This window comes from Colossoma macropomum, unplaced genomic scaffold (assembly GCF_904425465.1).
Source record: "Colossoma macropomum unplaced genomic scaffold, Colossoma_macropomum, whole genome shotgun sequence".
In the NCBI taxonomy this organism is placed as follows: Eukaryota; Metazoa; Chordata; class Actinopteri; order Characiformes; family Serrasalmidae; genus Colossoma; species Colossoma macropomum.
The window spans coordinates 27,365,930-27,386,337 of NW_023494804.1; the positions used below are offsets into that span (position 1 = coordinate 27,365,930).

Genomic DNA, 20,408 nt, shown 5'->3' on the forward strand with positions numbered 1-20,408 from the left:
GAGAGGACAGGACAAGACAAGACAGGAAAGTGAAGTAAAGGGAAGGAAAGGGAAGGAAAGAATAGGATAAGTTAGGCTGGGACAGAATAGGGTAGGGTAGGATAAGATAGGATAGGATATTACAGGATAGGCTAGAACAGGCCAGGGTGGGACAATATAGGAGAGGAGAGGATAAATCAGAACACAGGAGGACAGAATGATGAGGTACCATACTGCTCTCTGCCACAGAGATAAACTGAAACACCATCAGAAAGATGACCAGTCAACATACTGCCCTGTCTTTTGCTAACACACTTAAGTGCACACAAACAGCATATGCAAGAGAAATCATGAAAGTTCTTCTTTTAGATCTACACTGCCTCTGCTCCTCACACAATGGATACAACAATAAATATAGCTAACTTTAGGACTGCATTTAAGACATTCAGTCTCACTTATTTAAACTTATTATTGGGGGGTCTGGGGGCATGGTCTCCAGGAGGATTTTTTAATGGCCCTAAAATGTCTGTTCATCATTAACTTTCAGAGCAGCAACAGCCAGAAAAATGATCAAATAATGGCTATTTGGTCAAACTGGCACACAGTAGATCTGTCTTTTTGTAGCTTGTACTAGACAGAGCTAATATGACTTAAATACTATATCCATCCACTTACAACAGGCACAGAACAAGCAAAAGTCAAGTATTGCAATCTCTTTTATCTTAGATAAGCTGCAAAATCCTAAATATATTATTTAGATTCACAGATTATAGATCAGTTCAGTCTCAGTTGGTGCAATCAGAAAGAGTGAAACAAAATTAAGCTAGGTGACAAAACTTCATGGTCAGTGTGACAAATATTATATTTTCTCAATTAAGTACAATTAAATTCAGGATTAAATTCTAACTGAAAGCTCACATAACTCTCCCTCACTTTCTCCTTGATCACTAACCTCAATCAGATCTGTTTCTTCAGCCCTGTTAGTCTCCTTTAGCTTTTTCTCTCTCTCTCTCTCCCTGTGCTTAGTAATACACAATTTTATTAAAGATATACAAAACTCAAGGAAATAATGTGAGATCAATCAATTCAAATTTTTTGTTGTAACTGGTAAAAATCTTCTTATCTTACTGGCTTTCAACAGAGCTGCCGCCTCTTAATTTCCACCTAGAGGTTGAGGAATTGAGGGATATAAAATTGTGTTATAAAAACTGTCAACACTGTATGACCTTTTCACTGACATTAGCTTACTGTAAACAACGAAATATGGTAATTGCTGGTGTCACTGTTTCCAAATACTGAGAAGAAATATAAAAATAAACAATAGAAATATATAAAGAGCTGTCAGCAACATTATTTCTATCTCTGTCACTTGTTCACACTCTGACTATGAAGTAAAATTTCTACAGATATTTAAACTAGTTGGCTTGTCAGCTGGCTAATGCTAGTGTTAGCTTAACTCCTTTTCTTAGTCTCATTTACACTCAAAGTTAGATAGCTAACAAGCAACCAAGTAAAAACTCGACAGCCAGCTATTCTGACTATAATTTGCCACAAATCCATATTGCAGGTGGGTATCCTCACTCTGTAACTACTTACTGTTTCATTGGGTATATTATAGATTTTGAAAAGGGTCTAATGTTTATTTTAGAGCTTTTAGCCAAGATCCTGTCACAACTTCAGCGACTGCCGACTTGCGTTACTAGCGTACAACTTACGGGTCTCATATGATTGGCTTACAACCTAAAAGGTCTGATAGGACTGGCTGAAGCGGGGGTTCCACTTTTCACGTTACATTTGTAAATCTCTGGTAGCACAGCAGAGGGAGCATCAGAGCATTCCCCCCTGTCACACCCTGCTGTCACAGTATATTGTGAATTTGGAAATGCGATGGTACGGTTGAATAATGAAGAATAAATGAGAATAAACTATAGAAGATTTTAACTAGTAATGCACATTGATTTGGGAAGGGGGGACTAAAGCCCCTCTAAAAGTGGGCTTGTGGCTCCCCTGCTTATTATCATCCTACTTAAACTAACATGACATAAAACATACTTTAATAATGCACTTAAGACAACTTACAAAAGCTGCTTTTGCACCTTAGTATCATACCATTTAAATAATTATCATCCAGTTTAAAGTGTATGCAACAAATGAAATCCACTCTTGTGGAAAGGTAAAAGACCTAATAAGGACATAAAGGCGATACATACATCAAATACACCAAGCAAATAACCGAACATCAGCAATATCACAAATATAAGAAAAAAAGAAAGAAAGAATCACAAGGATATTAGTGTATGAGCAGGTTTGATTTCTTTCAACCAAATTCTGAATGTAGAAATTACTGTAAAACACAAATGAGCTTCTTCAAAAGGGTAAAAAGGGTCTCCAGAGACCCCCCCGATATCTTGCCATCAGGAACCCTCTGAAGAATTCCATGCAAATGGGACCACAACACCAAAACATCAACATGAACACATTATGAAATGCTTCTCTGGAGACACGAGCAACGAACAAAAATCCACAAAAAAAATAAAAAGACATTTAAAATAAAATGGTAAACTTGCCAGGTAGTTTGCGGCGGTCACCCCCGGGTATGTAAGATCAAACCGGGTAACCAGCGCAGGCTGCAGGTGAGAAAATAACAAACAAAAAAACAAAAAGAATCACTAGCAAGTAGAACTGGCCAAAGAAGAGAGGAATGAGAACGCAGTCACACTGCATGAGCCACGGCAAAGAGAGAGAGAGAGCAATAGCGAGGAGGTTTAAGGGTTTAGATGGATGAGTGAGTGAGCGTGAGTGTGTTCACACAGTGTCTGTCTAGCCTGAGCTGCGATTCACTATGAGAGTGCCTGATGAGACACAGTCAGATAACAAGTACAGACTCACTGAAGTCGACTTAGTCAAGTCTTTGATACACTACACAACTAAAAGCCTAATAAATCAGATATCTTACTATTTTCAGCTGGTTTCTGAAGAGTCATGGTAGATGAAAAACTGGGGAAAGCGCTACGCTGGCACAATAACATGCTCTCCAATTATTAATAGACACCAGCTACAAAAGAAACATGGAAGTAGTAAAGCTTGATGTTGTTTTGTTGCACTGACTCAACAAAGAAGAAACAGGCAAAAAGGGGTTCTGGGTAAGGAGTTGTAGCCATTATGGGCTGTGTAGACTGAAGAGGGAATTAGAGGTGAGTAGCATATTTGTTGGCAAATATTAGTTGCAAAGCTATGAAGTGGGCGTTGAGAATGTTTACAGCTAGCCAGCTGGCTAACATTAGTTGAAGTTGGAAGCAAATAGCACTTGTTACATACTGCTATGAATAAAGCTATGAAATGGGAAATGAAAATGTTTGTATTTATCTACCTAGCTAGCAAACCAACATCAGCTAAAGTTGGAAATAAACAGCATACTTGTTGGCACATTCTGCAGCCAAAGCCATGAAGTGGAAGATCCGTAGCTAGCTAACATTAGCTTCAACATTAAATCCACAAATGTATTCTATGAAGTACCATTATGAAATAGTAGTTGTTCTTTTTGAGGTCTTGATTTTCACTGGCTTTTAATCGGATCGATTCAGAGATTCGATTACATTCATATTCCAGAAAATCCAGTGTTTGATATACTCTAACTGGCCCTGAAACTAAACCAGGAGGCAAGAAATCAAGGTCTGTGCCCCTCACTCACCTTGAGTTTCTGTGCTAAGAGTTGATTCCAGCTGGGGAAAAAATCTGCAGACTAACCAACTCAAGCTGATTGTGAATCATGGCTTAAACTGGAGCAAAACTCACACAACCCCAGCTTTAGCTGTAGTGCTCAACAAGACCATTACAGATAGGTCCAGTTGCAGCTGCTCCAATAACTGCTATGAAGTTCCAGGCCTCGCCATATTTCTGGGACAGTTTTATCATCATGTGTTTTCTGATGTTGGCACAAGCACAAATTAGACTGTGACATGATCCAAAAAAAGCTTTTCAAAACCTGCTATCTGTTTTGGAGGTGTCAACACAGCGAGGGTGTAAACACAGGTGCACCCATCTCACGTGCTTTGCTACCCAGCAGGGTGCTCGAGACACCCACAGAGTTGCTATGGGTTTCTCTTCCTGAATGGCAGAGTTGTGCTGTTAGTGCCAAACACTGCAAAGCTTTGATTAACAGCAGGGATGGTCATGAAATCCTTAAAGACTGTGGTAACTGACTTAGGACTTCTGGTGTGTGGGTGCTACAACCCAGTGGAAGCTACGCTGAATTTGTCAAGCCTCAGTAAGGTCTACTGTTTCTACAGCACTGTTTTAAATGAAATGTCTACAGATGAGCATAGTTTTCCATTAGAGTCACAAAAATGTTTGCTATGATTCTCTTTTCCAGAGCTGGGCTTTTATACTGTGACCACATGAACATGGTCTTGCTCTGGCTCAGTGTCATCTTAGTTAAAAGTTTAGACCTGTATCTTGTTTTCAGACATGACTGTAGCCTCTTTCTAGCATGCTGAATGTAATAATCACTAACTTCCACTGTCCATACTTTAACTTTGCCGCATTGGATAATTCATAACTATGCAGTATTTTTGGCTGTGTATGCATGGTTCTCATACAAAGCAGACACTATATGCAGGTAATTACATTATGTATGATGTTGCAGCACTGAACAACTACATAGACATTACAGATATTAATGAGCCATGAGTATCTGCATGATGTATTATCATACCTATCCAGTCATTTTACAACTATTTTGCTAAGTTACCAACTTAGCTAATACCATAACAAGCTAAGTATTATCCCTGACTGGCGCTAAAGTAATATATTTACAAACAATATGTTTACAGGGTTATGGAGCATCTGCTCATAGTTTGAGTCTGGGTATTAAGAAGTCTGGTTCCCAAACACTGAACAAATACCAACAGATTAGCATCCTATGCAAATGCACATAAAAAGATGATATCTATCAACATTCTGGGAAGCGGCAAGGCTGTTTTCACACCTAGTTCGTTTGTTAAAGTCCACACCAGAGCTTGAGTTTTGTGATTTTCTTTATTTGGTTTGGTTTCATATTGCAACAGCTACCAATGGGTACCAAATCACACACCGTGGTGTTCGTTGATTTCTCAGGAATTTGACACTGTAAAAAGCCCTCTGTTTGACATTTGCCTCCATTAGTGCCAGAATCATCCTATTTTTTCAGGAACTTAGTCATGATGAAATGTATAATCCTACTCATTATAAATTGCATTGAAATAGAGACATTTAATGTCTGGATGTATTACAATCAAAGAAATAAAAAGACATTTTACATCTTTATGATTGACTAGTTTAATGACGTGTCAGTTTAAGCAATTAGGTTTCTGCTGCCTGGTCCAACCACTTTACCCTTTAGAATCCCAGGCTTATTACACACTAAGGCTTATTATTCAGTAGCTACATGGACTTCAATGCAAACTGGTTGAGTTATTCTTCAGTCAGGTCACCTCTCCCTCCCAACACGGCTGGAACTACAGCTGACACTGCTGCCTTAGACTACAGTTCCCAGAACTCCACGGTGCCTTACATGACTCACGACTCCAACAAACCAACCTATCAGTGATCATCTTCATCGGACTTCTAATCACACACACCTGTTTCTCATTTCATGTCTTTGTTAGTTTAGTATATAAGCCCGGGCTTTAGCTTAGTAATTTGCAAAGTATCATCTCAGCATGAGCATACCAAGCGTTCTTTCCCCGCCTGTTTATTGACTCCCGTGTATGACCTGTTTTTCTGTTCTGACCTTGATTTTTGCCTTGCGCTTTTGTCTTGTTGTGGATATCTGGTTTTTGACTTTTTGCTCTGGCTTCTCGACTGTGATTTTAGATCATCCTATTGTTATTAAAGATCTTAACTGTAGCCTCGTCTGCGACGCCTATTTCCGTCTGCCACCGTTACAGGTAACAGAAGTGCGTAATAAAGCTTTGGGCCTGCCGGCGGGCCCTGGCCATGTAAGGAGTTTAGATATTTTCTGCTGACTATGTGACAAAATCAAATGCTTCACTACTGTTCATGAAGAATTATTAGCAGCAGACTGTGTGGCAAAAACAATATGAGTGTCTATAACAAGTCAAATGTTAAAACAGGCAGATTACTGGGACAGTATGGTGCTGTTGAGTACTAAGAAATGCAAGCTCTAATGTTGTATTCCTTGTTTGGTGTGGACCATGGCAAAAAACACATTTCCACCAACAGCGAATTGAACTATGGTTCACTTGGAAGCAAACCAAGACCAGCGAGTTTTGGTGGACCATGGTTCAGTTGTTTAGTGTGCACCCACGTATGGAGTGTTCACACCTGTCAAAACAAAGTAAAGAATAATGCCTGCACCAAACAAAGTAGGTGTGAAAGCACCCTGAGAATTAATGGAGTCTTCAATGACTGATTTTCTTGTATTTCTAGTTGTACTCTACTGCAATTTGCAGGCCTATGTTAGCATGCTTTATTAGTACAGTTCAAGCATCAAAAATATCTAACTAATGTGTTTAAAGCAGTGCTTTTGTACAAAGGGTATGCCATCCAGCAAGTGAAGGAATCTTAATGAGCAGCTCTACTGGAAGTTTTTAAAAAGCTCAAGACCTATGCAAAGACAAATGAGAGTTTATTAGACGAAATTCCATCTCTAAGATAGACTGCGCTAGCACAGGAACGGCATCGCAAAATAAAACGGCTTCTCTCATCATAAAATGATTGAATGAGTTGAGTGCCTGAAGTGTTGGCTGATTAGTCATGGAAAGTTGTGAAAAGTAGATATGGAGAGTGCTGAGTGTGCCGTGAAGCTTGGAACTCATAAAAATTTGCACAAAACAAATCAAGGGTCTTTTCTCATAGGGCCAGAGATCACCACAGCACCTCTCTCCAAAACACTTCTATTCCCTTTAAGTGTCAGTGTTCATCGGTGTTAATTTATTTAAAGCAACCAGAATTGACACAAGCATTCCAGTTTGGCGTTTGCATAGCTGCTGGTGGGCTTTGAAACCAAAGCATTAACATAGGCAACTAAAGTCTTAAAAAAACATTAAAATTATATATTTTTATATTTATTTAATTTCTTGTTTCAACAACCAATAAGTACAAATTGTTCATTTTCAGCATCAAACAAAAGCAGGAACCATATTAAAAGAACATGACACAAAAGCCTCAATAACTGAATGTAATTTAAAAAAAAATCAGTATTAAGTGTGTCCACCCTTTGTATTAATTACAGCTTTCATTCCTTGCTTTTAGGTTTTTAGCAATCTGCCACAAAGTTCAGTCTTAGAAGTTGGTGGCATTTTATACTTCTCATGTTCAAAGTAATCTTGACTCTGGAGTGGCCAGTAGGTTGTCCTGAGAACACCAGAAGCTTATTTGTTTGGTTGGCAAATGTTCTTCTTTTTTTGGTTATTTCCTTTTGTCTGTAACACTTTCTTGATAGCTAAACATCCTTTCAGACCTACAGTGTTGAATGGAAGGATGGACAGAAACACTTGTGGATTTTTTTCAGATCTGAAGCAAGAGTTGAGCTTGATTTTCTTTCATTATCTGTCAAATATGAAAACTTTAAGTACTGTTTATCTAATGGTGATCAGTTTGGTGGTCTACCGGTGTAGGAGCCTCTTTTTCTCTATAAATTTCAAAAGCCTTTTTAAACACCAGTTCTGTAATCTCCTCTTCTCATTTCTTATTGAAGGGGATTATCTTAATCTACTTAGATGTATCTTCTAAATAATAAATAACTTGTACTTAATGGCTGTTTTGAGCAGAAATTAATTAAATGAAGGATTGTCTGTATAGTGAGATACTTAACCTCACAACATATATAGTGTATTGCTTTTGTACAGTTTTAAGATAAAGTAAAAAAGAGACAGTTCTCCAGTACAAGAACTATCTCTCGAGCTGGGTAATATCGAATTATAGCCGAGTCATAGCCACAGTTTGTAAAACAGGGCAAAGGTGATTCTATGGTCTGCAGTTTTTCAAACTGAACAGAATAAACTCATTGAAATAGCCCTTTACTGCCATGCATTCAGGCACCAACTATCCAAACAGACTGCATGTTTGAAACATGAATCAGCGGCCTTACAACACTTTTTACAACACTCTCTCTAAAATACAGTGTGAGTGTCAATTAATAGCAGAATAGTATATAAAAAAGTTATACTATTATACCATGATACACTATCTTTATATTGCCTCCATGACTTTTTATTTATGCTGCAAAGACAATGATTATAAACTGATATCACTGTCTTCTCCATAATATTCATAAGGGCAAGCACTGTTTAAAGCCTGGTTAATGCAAAGCTCAACAGATTATGAGTACACATTATATGTAGCCTGTAGGCTGACTGCCATCTAGTGTTGGCAAGACACATTGCAACAGGTTAAACACAAAGGTAGCTCCTCATCACCAGCTTTTCACACACTGACTATCCAAATTAACTGTATTTAGTCTCACATAGCTGCCTAAATCTCAAAACCTCCAGGGCCCTCAGGCGTGCTGAGTAGGATGGCACAGCAGCAGTGATGTAGCTGACATATCTGGCTGCTGTGCTCCACCTGCAGGCCACTGCAGGCACCATCTGCAAGGCCAGGTGTTTTTCTCAAAGCACAGAGAAGGGAGTCAGTGGACCTAATGCTTCATGACAGCTGCACTGCAGTGTTCATGTTCCACCTATTTATCTCTTTAAATGACGAGTGTGATAAACATACTGCATATTTTACATTCTGGGCTACAAGTGCTTGTAAAGTACTCCTCTGATTGGAAAGACACTGGATAACTTGGTGTGAAGTAACTCTAAAGCATGTAATTTCCAACCAACAGTGTGTTGACTAGTGGAAAATGCAGTACTGTGCAAAGGTTTTTGGTCAGCCAATTAAATTATTCAGCTGTTATCTGGGCAGCCAATGCAAACACCATACAAAGTTACAATACATAAAACTAAACATTTTTGTCCAGGCATATCTTGTAAGATAGAGGAACACAGGTTTGGTTCCTTTTCTCTTTCATGCACTTCAACTATTGTATAGATTTCATCACTATTGCAGCAAAATCACCTGTCTCTAAAATGATAAATTAAAAGAAAAAAGAAAGAAATGTCCTTAACTTTGATGTATGTTTATATAAGTGATCTTACTCCATATAATTTAGGACCATTTCTATTTGTCCATTCAACATAAGATCACAATACAAATGGCATTTTCACATTATGTTTAAAAATAAAAAGTTACAAGGTTTTTATATGATTTGTGATTACATTCCACCCCTAGCACAACTGATTTAACTTACTGAGGTATACATTAATTACATGCTGTATTTGCTACATCTGTTGTACACATGCCTACTTGCCTCCTACAGTGGTGCTATAATAGTCCCAAGAGTGAGATTTTCCAGTTTGAGGAGTAGGAATACCCCCTTCTGATGATGCATCTTGAAGGTGGAAAGAACCTTTAGAAAACTATAACAGCTTCGGAGCAGATAAAATGTGGGCTGGTTAAAATATTCTCGGTTCTCTCTCCTGCAAGCTGCAAAGGGAAGCCAGATAACTAATGTCAAATATCACGCCTGTATTTTGCAATGTATTCTGGCTACTGTAGTCAGAGAACAAAAAGCATATAAAATTGTAAATTTTATCAAATGGTTGAGGCTGAGGGAAGAAATGCTGCGCTAGTGAATATTACAATGACAAATAACATAGTTAATGCTAGTTTTAGATGAGAACACCCCTTTAAAAATAAAGGTGCCAAAAAGGGGTCTTTGGAGCGATGCTACAGATGTACCACTCTAAAGAACTTTTCAATAGTTGATTCTATGAAATTTCCTAAAAGAGATGTGAGGGTGAAAAACCTTCTTAAAGTTGAAAGAACCTCCACGTAATGTACAGGTTCAACACCAATTCAATATTTTTCCTAGAATCTTACACCCAGGCCAAGAATCCTTTAGGAACCTTTATTTTTCAACAGTGTACTGGACTGCTATGAAGGAATGCTTCTGTTACCCTACCTGCTTGCATTCATATTTATTATTGAATGATAAGTGTTGGCAAATAAATGCTGTCCAGATAATTAGCAAATTGTTTTAAACTTTTGAACTGTACTGCATGTGGTGCTGAAGCCCTTTCCCTGAACTTTAGTCCCTTCATAATGACGTTTGCATGAGCGTGGCTGAGGGATAGAATGAATGAAAGAGACGTGGTAAAGGAAGAGGGGACAAAGTGACAGACAAGACGAGTGGGTCGAGACGACGTGAAAGAAACAAAGAGGAAAAGTAATAAAGAGAGAGAGAGAAAGACCATGGCAGCAGTCTCTCATGGTGTGGCTGGTGAAGAAATAACTGACCTTGAGTGGTGAGATGTGTGAATGAGAGACGTAGCCGTGCACATTCTCGATCTCCGACAGGTTCTTCTCTGACACATGCACCAGCTCAGGCGCTCGCACCTCATTGGTCAGCCGAGGGAAGCCATGCTCAGGAGGCGGCGACTCGTCATCCTGATAGCGGTACTGTGGCAAGGAGGAAGAGGAAGAGGAGGAGGATGAGATGCAGGGGGAGGGGTTAAAAAAACAAACAAACAGGCCAATCAGATTGATGCAAAGAGACATCCAAAAACTGCTGAACACACCAACTGACACCCATGATGTGTAAGCTATCACGTGGGCCTGAATATGCATGTAAGTCTGGACGTCTTTGTGTTTCATACAAAGCTTCCGCACTAGACACATGGCTCTGAAACCAAAGAGGTTGATGGGAGTGGCATACAAGCAAAAATAACGATAAAATGCAGACTGAGAGAAACGTCTGGGAGTGCAACAGCACTGCGATGAAGGCAAAAATGTTTGTGTTGCTGTTGTAAGAAAACCCCATATTTTTGCCGAAATGGTAACTCTATAGGAGAAAGAAAAAAAATAAAATACACCTTAAGCTCCTTGGCACACCGAAAAAGAAAATCTACTTAAAAAGTGAATTTACTTTTATTTACATGAGCCGAATATACACAATATAACGTTTACGCAATGTTGCATTTCTTTTGCCAATAATCATGCTGATGTCATACTTTATACACATAATTACACACATATGATGTAAACATCTGAATAAAGCAAATAAAGTTCACATTGTTTTTTATTTAATAAATATATACATCCTAAGGCTTGTTATTCAATAACTACATGGAAAATAATGTAAAATGATGAACTGTCACTTAACATTCACATCGCTTTTCAAATTTTCAGGTAGCCTGTTTGCTATGACAAGCCTACTCGTTTCCAAAAAATACAAGTCTAAAAAAAGGCGTTATGAGGTTTTCTTATATCACTGACATAGTGATGGGAGCGAGTGCAGTCCCTCTAATGTGTATCCCATCTTCCCCTGAGACAGGGAGGCCCCTTTTTGCCTCTCCTTCTGCCCTCAAAATGACCGGTCATGCACGTGGATCCAAGCGAGCCGATGCTGCTAAGGGATGTGATTGAGAAGAGCTGCCTCAGTGTCATCCACGCTCTAGTTATATAGAAGAATAACAGAAGCAGTATGAAGAAAAAAAAGAGTGCAGTATGCAAGAGGTGGGCAAAAAAGCGCACTATATGCATGAGGCGGGCTCTGTAGTGTGGCGGATGAATGAAGTAAGGGAGTTTTCTGAAGCGACGGGGACGCCGACTCTATCTCACCCAGGGCGAGCTCATCAGAGCAGGGTTGGGGTTCATACAGGCCGGAGAGTGGGTCTGCTGTTGGGTGCCCTGAACCGCCGGAGGCCTGTTCTGTAAATACACACATACACACACATAGGAGTCCAACCATAAATGTCCAACTCCAGACGGTCATATATCGCACAAACTAATCAAAAACAACATGAACCAGATACAGATATCACACAAACACAAGGGAAGAAGCTTCAATTTGTGACCAGCCAGAGTTTATGGCGTATTGACACACACATTAATTATACATACACACTATATGACAAATTTCGCAAAGCCCACACAGTAACAGGCCAGTCTATTATGAAAGCTCAGCCCAGAAGGCCACAGAGTTACAACTAAAGCAACAAAAACATCACTAATCTACGCAGGACGACACAAAAAATAAGCATGTGAAGATTGTCATATTAACCTTAAACTGTGAGCTTATTATTCTGTTATTAATATTACAAAAATTAATTTAATTTTTAATTTTTTATTTGTTGTGTTATTCAGTGTTCCACAGTGCAGTACTGTACCCCTCAGCCTCAACAGTTTGAGAAAATTCATAATTTTATATCATTTTCAAGTTTTTGTTCATCAGTGTCTTCTCACTGCAAATATTGGCTAATGAATACAAGCGAACTAGCTTTAGTGTTACTGTTACTTCAGTCACTGAACAAATTTTTAAAAAAGGAAAAACTTTTACTCAGTACAAAATGGATGCGAAAGACAATGTTTTTACCATTTCAACCAGAGAAAAGAAGCTATTTTGAAGTAACTATCTTGCTAACTTTAGCTCACATGAGTATTATATTCTCTTTATTGTAATGACAACTTGTAGAAAGTTATGCAGCTGCAATAAACGTTATGAAAATATTTCAAAACAGCCCACCCCAAAAATGTATCCCAAAGCCGTTCTAGCTCTTTGAAATCCCACCTTTATGATACCTCATCAGAAGGGGGTTTTCTCCACCTTTCTACTGGAATCATGTATATCAATTATTTTACAACAGCTTCAAATTGGTCTAGCAAGTATTTAAATATGTAAGACTGCTATTTCTTTCACAACTACTATTAATCTAGTCATGTTGTTTTGAATTTGAGAAACAAATTTAGAACCTCCTCTGATTTGTTGGAGTTTAAGGACTCAATTGTAATCAAACTCCAAATGCATTTAAATGACAGAAGTAGTTCTTTGAACTATTAGATCACTTTAGCTGATCAAGAAATTGCATGTTGCCAAAAGGATTTAGGCACCAGAGCAAAGGAAAAGAGTGTTGCTTATATTTGTACTGGGCATAATGACAGCTTTATCAAGCCCAGTTTTAGGAAGTAAATGAGATCTAAGCTTTCATTTCCTCCTGTGTTTAAAACATTTAATGAGCCCCTCTGTCACAAAAAACATCTGAAAGTCTGTCTTTCTGTGCGGTGCTTTGAAGCGTTTTGCATGAACAGCATTAAATTTGCACGCTGATGGCTGGGGGAAGCTCCTCTTGGCTTGTGTGGGCGTTAACCCTTGGCAGCAGCAGCACGTCACAGGCTGTGGCACTGCCAGCAGCCTGCCTCGGATATTATTAGGCTAGGTTTCAGGATCCCTCCATAGCAGCCTGAGGAGAGCTTTGCAAACAGATGCAAAAACAAGCAAGAGAAAACAAGATGCACAGCGAAACGTAACAAACTACCTTCTTAGTTATGCAAATACAATAACAAAATGACAATGGTAACTACACAGCTGGAGCCTAAGGAGACATTAGGGACTGCATACACCAGGGATAGCCAAGCTTCCTATCTTGAGGGCCAAATTATAATATTTCTAGTAGACTGAGGGCCAAAAAAACAATACAGCTAGTTATCAACTTATTAGCTTAATGTTTTTGCACATTGCCAGCATACATGGAGAAACTGTATTCATTAAATAGATGTCATGTCTTTCCCCCTCTGGGGAGACTCAACTTGGACTCACTCAGGCTCTGCCCACTCTCCTCCTCCCTCATACCTGCAACTCATTTCAAGGACATTTAGGCTCCTATTTAAACCCCTTTGTTTTTGAGTTGTGAAGTTTCTGTCTGAGTTATTGAGCCTTTTTTCCTTTGTATTGTTTCTCCGTTTTTGTACCTTGCGGTGTCGTTCTGTCTTTTTTTTTTCTAACATTGATTTTCTTTTACTTTTGCCTGCTTGTGTGCTGACCCCTGAGTGTCATATGCAACAGTACTAATAGTTTCTTCACATGCAAGTCACATTTACTTTTATAACTGATACAGGAAAACAAAGAAACTTTCCAATGTTGTTGGACAGTAAACGTGTATTTTATTCTATTAAATTCAGTAAAAAGAAATTTACATTCTGTTGTATTTAGGGGCGAAAGATAAATAGTTTTTATATTGAAATTGCAAATCCAAAGAGTGCAAATCAAAAGTGCTGCGACTTTAATTCCAGCCTACATTATTAGCAACATTTCTCTAACAAGTTTAAGGTAGGGACATTAAACCTAATTACACAAAGTTTGTAAACTGTCTACAGATAAGTTAGACCATTTAGAAGCTACCGGACACCTATGTACTGTGTACATGACAATAATGTACACAGCACTACATTCAGCATTCAAACCTCAAGCTAGAAAAGTGTGTGTACTGGTCTTGGCCAAAAACAGGCCTGTATCTCAATATATAGAAAATAATCAAAGATTTACTCTCAGTCACATTATTGGTCAGAAAAATCACAAATACATACAATTCAAAAATTGTTCAGCCCCAGCTATACAAGCTTGTAACTGCTGCACATTTGTTATTACATCAGCACTGCAGTCAACGGCAACCGCATGGTATCAAGGGTTATAGATTTTTTTACTTTTTATCACATTACACTTTTTTGCGGGGCAACTTTGGCCTGTAGCCCCCAAATTGAGCAGTGCTGTTATAGACTCTAGAAAGACATAAGGAAGGTGGTTATTCCTACCAGACATAGTAGGAAGAGATGTATGAAGAGGTCAGTGTGTGGTCTCAAGAGTTTATTTTCCTGTCTGGGTGTGTCATAAGAGTGCCAAACCACAGTGTACGTCAGTGCTTGTTAGCTCTTTTTAGCAATGCATGAACAGAAAGACTTCATATTTAGCTCCAAAACATCCTCCTACAGTGCTATGTATAGAGAATAATCACATTTCAGAAACACCTACTGCACAGCGCCACAACAATCCTAAGAGGTTTAGTATTATCCAAACTGACAGACACTCCAAGTTGGAACATTGCAACACACCTCCACACAAGAGCGGTCTGTAATACTGAGCTTCTTTTACTTCAAATTATGTATTATACAGCCAAATGAGAGACACAGAGAGAGAGAGAGAGAGAGAGAGAGAGAGAGAGAGAGAGAGAGACAGAGAGACAGAGAGAGAGAGAAAATATGTGCACAAAAGGCAATCCAGGTGATCAAAGACTGCAAGGACTGTGAAATACATTTGAACAGCACCAAAGTAAAGTGTGGCTAACAGTGTTCAGAAACACTGAAGCCAGCCACTGCATCTTTTAAAACTGCCACAAACACTGTGTCAGTGGACAGGCTCAACAAGCTAAAAGGAGAACACTAACTGTCAATTTTGTTATGTTAGCTAACACTCATGTCGGCTAGTATAATTGGCTAGCATCATATGTTGGGGAAGAGTGAGTGAGGCCAATTGCGTTCTCTTGGACTACAGGCTACAGGCTGTGGCATCGCCAGAAATTGTAGTGTCCCAAAGCCAGGACCAACACTCAGGAGGCAGCACTACTTGGAAGCCAAAGCCATGATTACTTCAAACTCATTACATTATTATCTGCTCAAATTACTTGTTCAAACAACTCAAAGCACATTCGCAATGGAACCACAACATCAGGTTAAGACCACATGCAAGTTTATCTGCAACCATAAAGTTACTCTTATATTGACAACATACAGCTGTATGAAAAGGTTTGGAAAAGCACGGGTGAAATGACGTTTTGTTGATTTTCCAAGAGAAAATAAGTTCACATCTTCTACAGAAAGCACACTTCTGCACATTTCAATGCAAAATAACAGTTTACTTGCCAAATTTAACATAGTGGGGAAACATATGGCAGATTTAATATTTTATGTTTTATTTTTTCCCCATTATGTTAAACTCAAATATGAATTGAATAGAAGTTGTGCACTATAATTTGCAATAAATGCCATATTTGAGTTAACATATTTTCATTTAGAAAATCAACAAAACACGTAATTTGTCCAGGGGTGTTCAAACTTTGCATACAACTATACGTAACAGCAGCACATATACAAAGTAGCTCAAGTCCTCATGCACAGCAGTAGCCACAATAGCAGCTGCAAACGTAATAGAATAAAAATGAATAAAAGAATTTTAAACAAATTCAACAGTCACAACTAGCATATGTTCTGGCTAAATATTTGTTAAATAAACATGATTCTTTGAAAAGTTATGTATTAAAACAAGCCAAGAAACAAACAAATAATCTAACGGTGACAATAAAATCAAAAGGCAAACTGAATCTACTTTTGTATGGTCATTCATAAAAGCCTGTTCTGCTCCAACCTACTAATCAAGCAGGCAACGGAGTTAGATCATGGTCAAATATAATAAAACACTGTAATATCTCATTCAAAGATCAATAATAGGTGGACCTGCTGTGTGGTATTTTACACATGAACAGAACATTAGACTGCAGTTATTATATGTATATGAGCGCAGAGCTGAATGGGGTGAATAGAAAGTAATTACTGGTGGAGGTGTGAAGTCTAAGGGGTTTTTAATAAGAGGGAGGTTGTGCAGTGGGATCTCCCCTATTTAAAGACCCTATTGTGCCCTCTTCTGAATAACGCTCCTTTATTGAGCTAAGCACAGCTCTCACACTCTGACTCTGACTTTCTCTCACTATTCCCTTCAGAGGAGCTATTAGTGTGACCATATTCAGGTAATGGTTTACCTAAACATTTCAACACATATCTGATCTCTCTTAGTAAAAGGTGAAGAAGGATAAAATAATAAAGTGCAAGCAAAACAGGAAAAAGAAAGAATATAACACTTAAGATCAAAGACTTGCTTATTCATGGATCATATTAGATCTCGGATCTATATCAGCTACATATACATAAAAGCCTTGATTTCATAACATCATAAAAGAGTGAATTTAAAAACGGACTGTTTTTGCAGCTTAGTTGGGGAAAAATGGGGTTTTTCAATCATTTTTGACCTCTCAGTTTATGACAGGTAAAAAGTGTCTACTTTCTACACAATTTATGATGTCACTAGCTGTACAAAATCAGATTTAACAGAGAACAAAGAAGCCATAAGTGCCTGTTTGTAGCATCCTTCTTGATTCCTTGAGGGCTTGACCCCCCAAGTACTCAAATACTGAATAATTCATAGTAGTTAGTGGATAATTAGCCATAATAGAGATTAATAAATGAAAAATAAGCCAAAAGTTTGAGGAGTTAAAGTTTCTAAGGAGCATGGAAGTGAGATAAAAGGTAGAAAAAGTAGGAAGAGTATCTCTTAGAGACCTCTATGAAACATATTACTGGATTAAAGTCTTCCAGAGGCAGGCTGCAGTGGATGATTTCAGCTTAATCATTGATGTCTTCATCTCTTTTTCCTACTACCCTCTCAGCAGACACACAGTCTTACAGTCTTCAATTCCACTTGTAGTCCAGTGCTAGTCTCAATGGAAATAGTGGGGTGTGTTAAAAGTCAGATACATTCCTTACTCATATCCAGAGTCTTGGATTGAATGAGCAAAAAAAATGTAAAAATGCATACAATTACAATTTAGCATTATGGAAATCATATCATGCAACTGGTGTCCTCTAGCTTGCATTCATATTCATATGGAGATTTTTTGTTTCTAATTTTTACACAGTTAACGGTTAAAATGAAAACAGTCATTCACAATGGTCTGATGTGAAATGCTCCATTCTAGAGAAACTTACAGTCTGAACTGTTCAAAGTGGCAGCGATAGGAACCAGACATACAAAATGTTCAGGGCCTCATGGCAAAAAATTACTATATAAACTGATTATGAGAATCCTGCCTGAGGCCTGATTTACAATAGTTCTGATACAAGGTTTTGGTGTGAAAAGAATTCTTGATAGAAGGTTATATGCAGGGTGTTGTAATGCAGATTAGTACCCAAAGAAAACTTATTTTCAGATTTACCACTATTTTAACATTATCATTACATATGGTAGGTTTACTGGTTGTTTCTGATAGTAAATATAATGGCTATATATACGTTGTAGACATTGCAACCCCTCTTTCCTATCATCACCACTGTAAAGAAATCTGAGTTGGCATCTGCACAATGCACCATTTTCACACCAAACCACCCTGAGTGATTTCTCAATGACTGATTTTTGCAGACATTTTGATAAATCGCAGGAATTCCCCTTTACATTTTCTCCATCTACACTTGTGCATGCTAGAGAAACACAAATACAGACGTAGAGGGATCGAATTAGATGCAGGAACAGAGTGAGATTCTGAAAGCAGACACAGAGAAGAGGTGGGGGTTTCTACTCTAATATGACTCACTGTTGGGTGTCCTTGCCACAGATGCTACTATTTACAGTTCTGACAGATTCAAACCCACTCACACATACAACACAAACATATGTGCACAACCAAACATCAGAATAATGTTTATTTGCCATGTACAGCATGTACTACATTTTTTATGTTGTTTTGCCACAACATAGTAAGTTCATCACAATTTGCATCTGTACTCTTTACATCTGTACTATACTTTGACATGTATTTAAACAAAAGCAGTACAAAGACAAAATATTCAATGTTTTATCTTATCAACTTCATTGTCTTTGTAAATTTATCTTTGTTCTGAAACTGATGCCTGCAGCACATTCCGAAAAAAGAGTTGGGACAGGCTAGTTCTTAGTAAGCACGGATGGGTTGCGGCTTGCCAAAAATCAAAACACTTTGCACCAGCTAAATCTAACAGTTCAAAAATAATGTTCCTCAGCCAGAGATAGCAAGGTATTTTAGGTATTTTACCCTCTAAAGCATGTGATATCATCAAAAGATTCAGGGAATCTGAAGAAATCTCCGCTTTTCCCTTTCCTTTATTGTTATATAGCTTTTTGTGCATGTAAATGGTCTGCAAAGTTACAGAGCTCAAAGTACATGGCAGAGGAGTAACTCTCTCCCACAGAAACTACTTTTCTCAGCTCCCTAAAACGCCTCGTCGAAATTCCAGCTCTTTTCCTTTGTTACATTATGACGCAATCTCGAAACACAATCCTCAATGCCCGCCTACCGGCAAGTCTGGCACACCCGAACACAACCCATAGCAACTACTGAAGGGCGGGAAGAGTTTGTTCAGTTTTGTAGCCATGTTGAGAAGAGGCTGACCTGACTTTCAGAATCCGACTCTGGCTCAAACTGATATGGCAAAACCAATGCCATTGGAAAAATAGCCACACTGGTGTTTACAGTAGCTCAGAGAGAAGGGTCTGTCTGCAGACTGCAAGACAGGGACTTAATGTATAGGGGGCCGAACTGCTCTGGAGGTTGACCAGTCAGAATAGAGTGGGCAAGCTCACCAATCAGAGCATTCCGGTCTCATTGGGAGGGCAGAGCTTAAAGACACAGGAGCTCTAACAGAGCGTTTCAGACAGAGGGTAAACCGAGATGTATAGTATGAGAGATAATAAGGAAATTATGTGTTTTTGGAATATTGAAGCATGGAAATCTATTCTAGTTTACCCAAACACTAAAATTATGAACAGTGAAATGAGCATAATAGGTTCCCTTTAAAAAACGGCATGCTTTTGTGAAGGAGATCACCACATGGGCTCGGGAATACTTTGAAAAAAACACTGTAAACATTGTAAACATTGTCCGTCACTGCATCAACAAATGCAAGTTAAGACTGTACTATGCAAAGTGGAAGCTATAAGAACATTCAGAAATGCTGCTGACTTCTCTGTGCTCAAGCTCATCTGAAATGGACTGATATACTACGGAAATGTGCATTATTGTTTGAGTCAACCCTTCAACCCTTGTTTATGGAAATAATGGATGTTGTGTTCTCTGGGTCAAAGAAAAAAGAGGACCATCCAGATCATTACCAGCACAAATTTTCAAAGCCAGCGTCTGTCATGGTATGGGGGTGTATTAGTGGGTAACTTGCTCATCTATGAAAGCACTATTAGTGCTGAATGGAAACACTCAAAGCACTTCTTATATTTTGTTTCATTATTTCTAACTTGTAGTTTACTGCAACAAGCAGAGACTTTCTCTGAAAAGTGTGGATTCTGAACTCTCAACTGGTGCTACATCTTTGCTTATACGTAGAAGAGGAGATATATTTTAACACGAACTTCTGACGAAAAGTTATTGTTGTGCATATGAATGTTAATGGCACAAAAGAAAAACATCTTTCACATTTTGCATGTTTCTTCTTTTTTTTACATCAAAACAAACAGAAGTCGAAAAAGCAGACGCAAACCTGTCAGTGCAGAATGTAATTCAAATGTATGGGAATGGAATTCATTATTTAACTGTGTAACTATTTTGTAATTATGCAATTACAAACACTATAGTAAAACAGAGCCCTCAGGCTGCTGCTGTATGAGTTATCCATGAGTGATTAGTGCTCACGGCGGGAAAGGAAAGCCCATATGACAGCTGTTTAAAAATGTTCTTTTGTTTTAGGAACATGAGTATCCTTAATGAGGGACTCGGGGGGGAAACGAGACTATTTAT

The 20,408-nt window shown here is 38.4% G+C and overlaps 1 protein-coding gene across 1 annotated transcript in view; it reads right to left on the minus strand.

Moving 5' to 3' along the window:
* dlg2 (discs, large homolog 2 (Drosophila)) overlaps positions 1–20,408 on the minus strand; it is a 343,385-nt gene that overhangs the window by 191,599 nt on the left and 131,378 nt on the right. Inside the window, exons 5-7 of the mRNA XM_036594500.1 lie at positions 11,650–11,739; positions 10,327–10,488; positions 2,547–2,606 (exon numbers count right to left, since the gene is read on the minus strand). Coding sequence (XP_036450393.1) covers positions 2,547–2,606; positions 10,327–10,488; positions 11,650–11,739 — 312 coding nt within the window. The remainder of the gene's footprint in view (positions 1–2,546; positions 2,607–10,326; positions 10,489–11,649; positions 11,740–20,408) is intronic.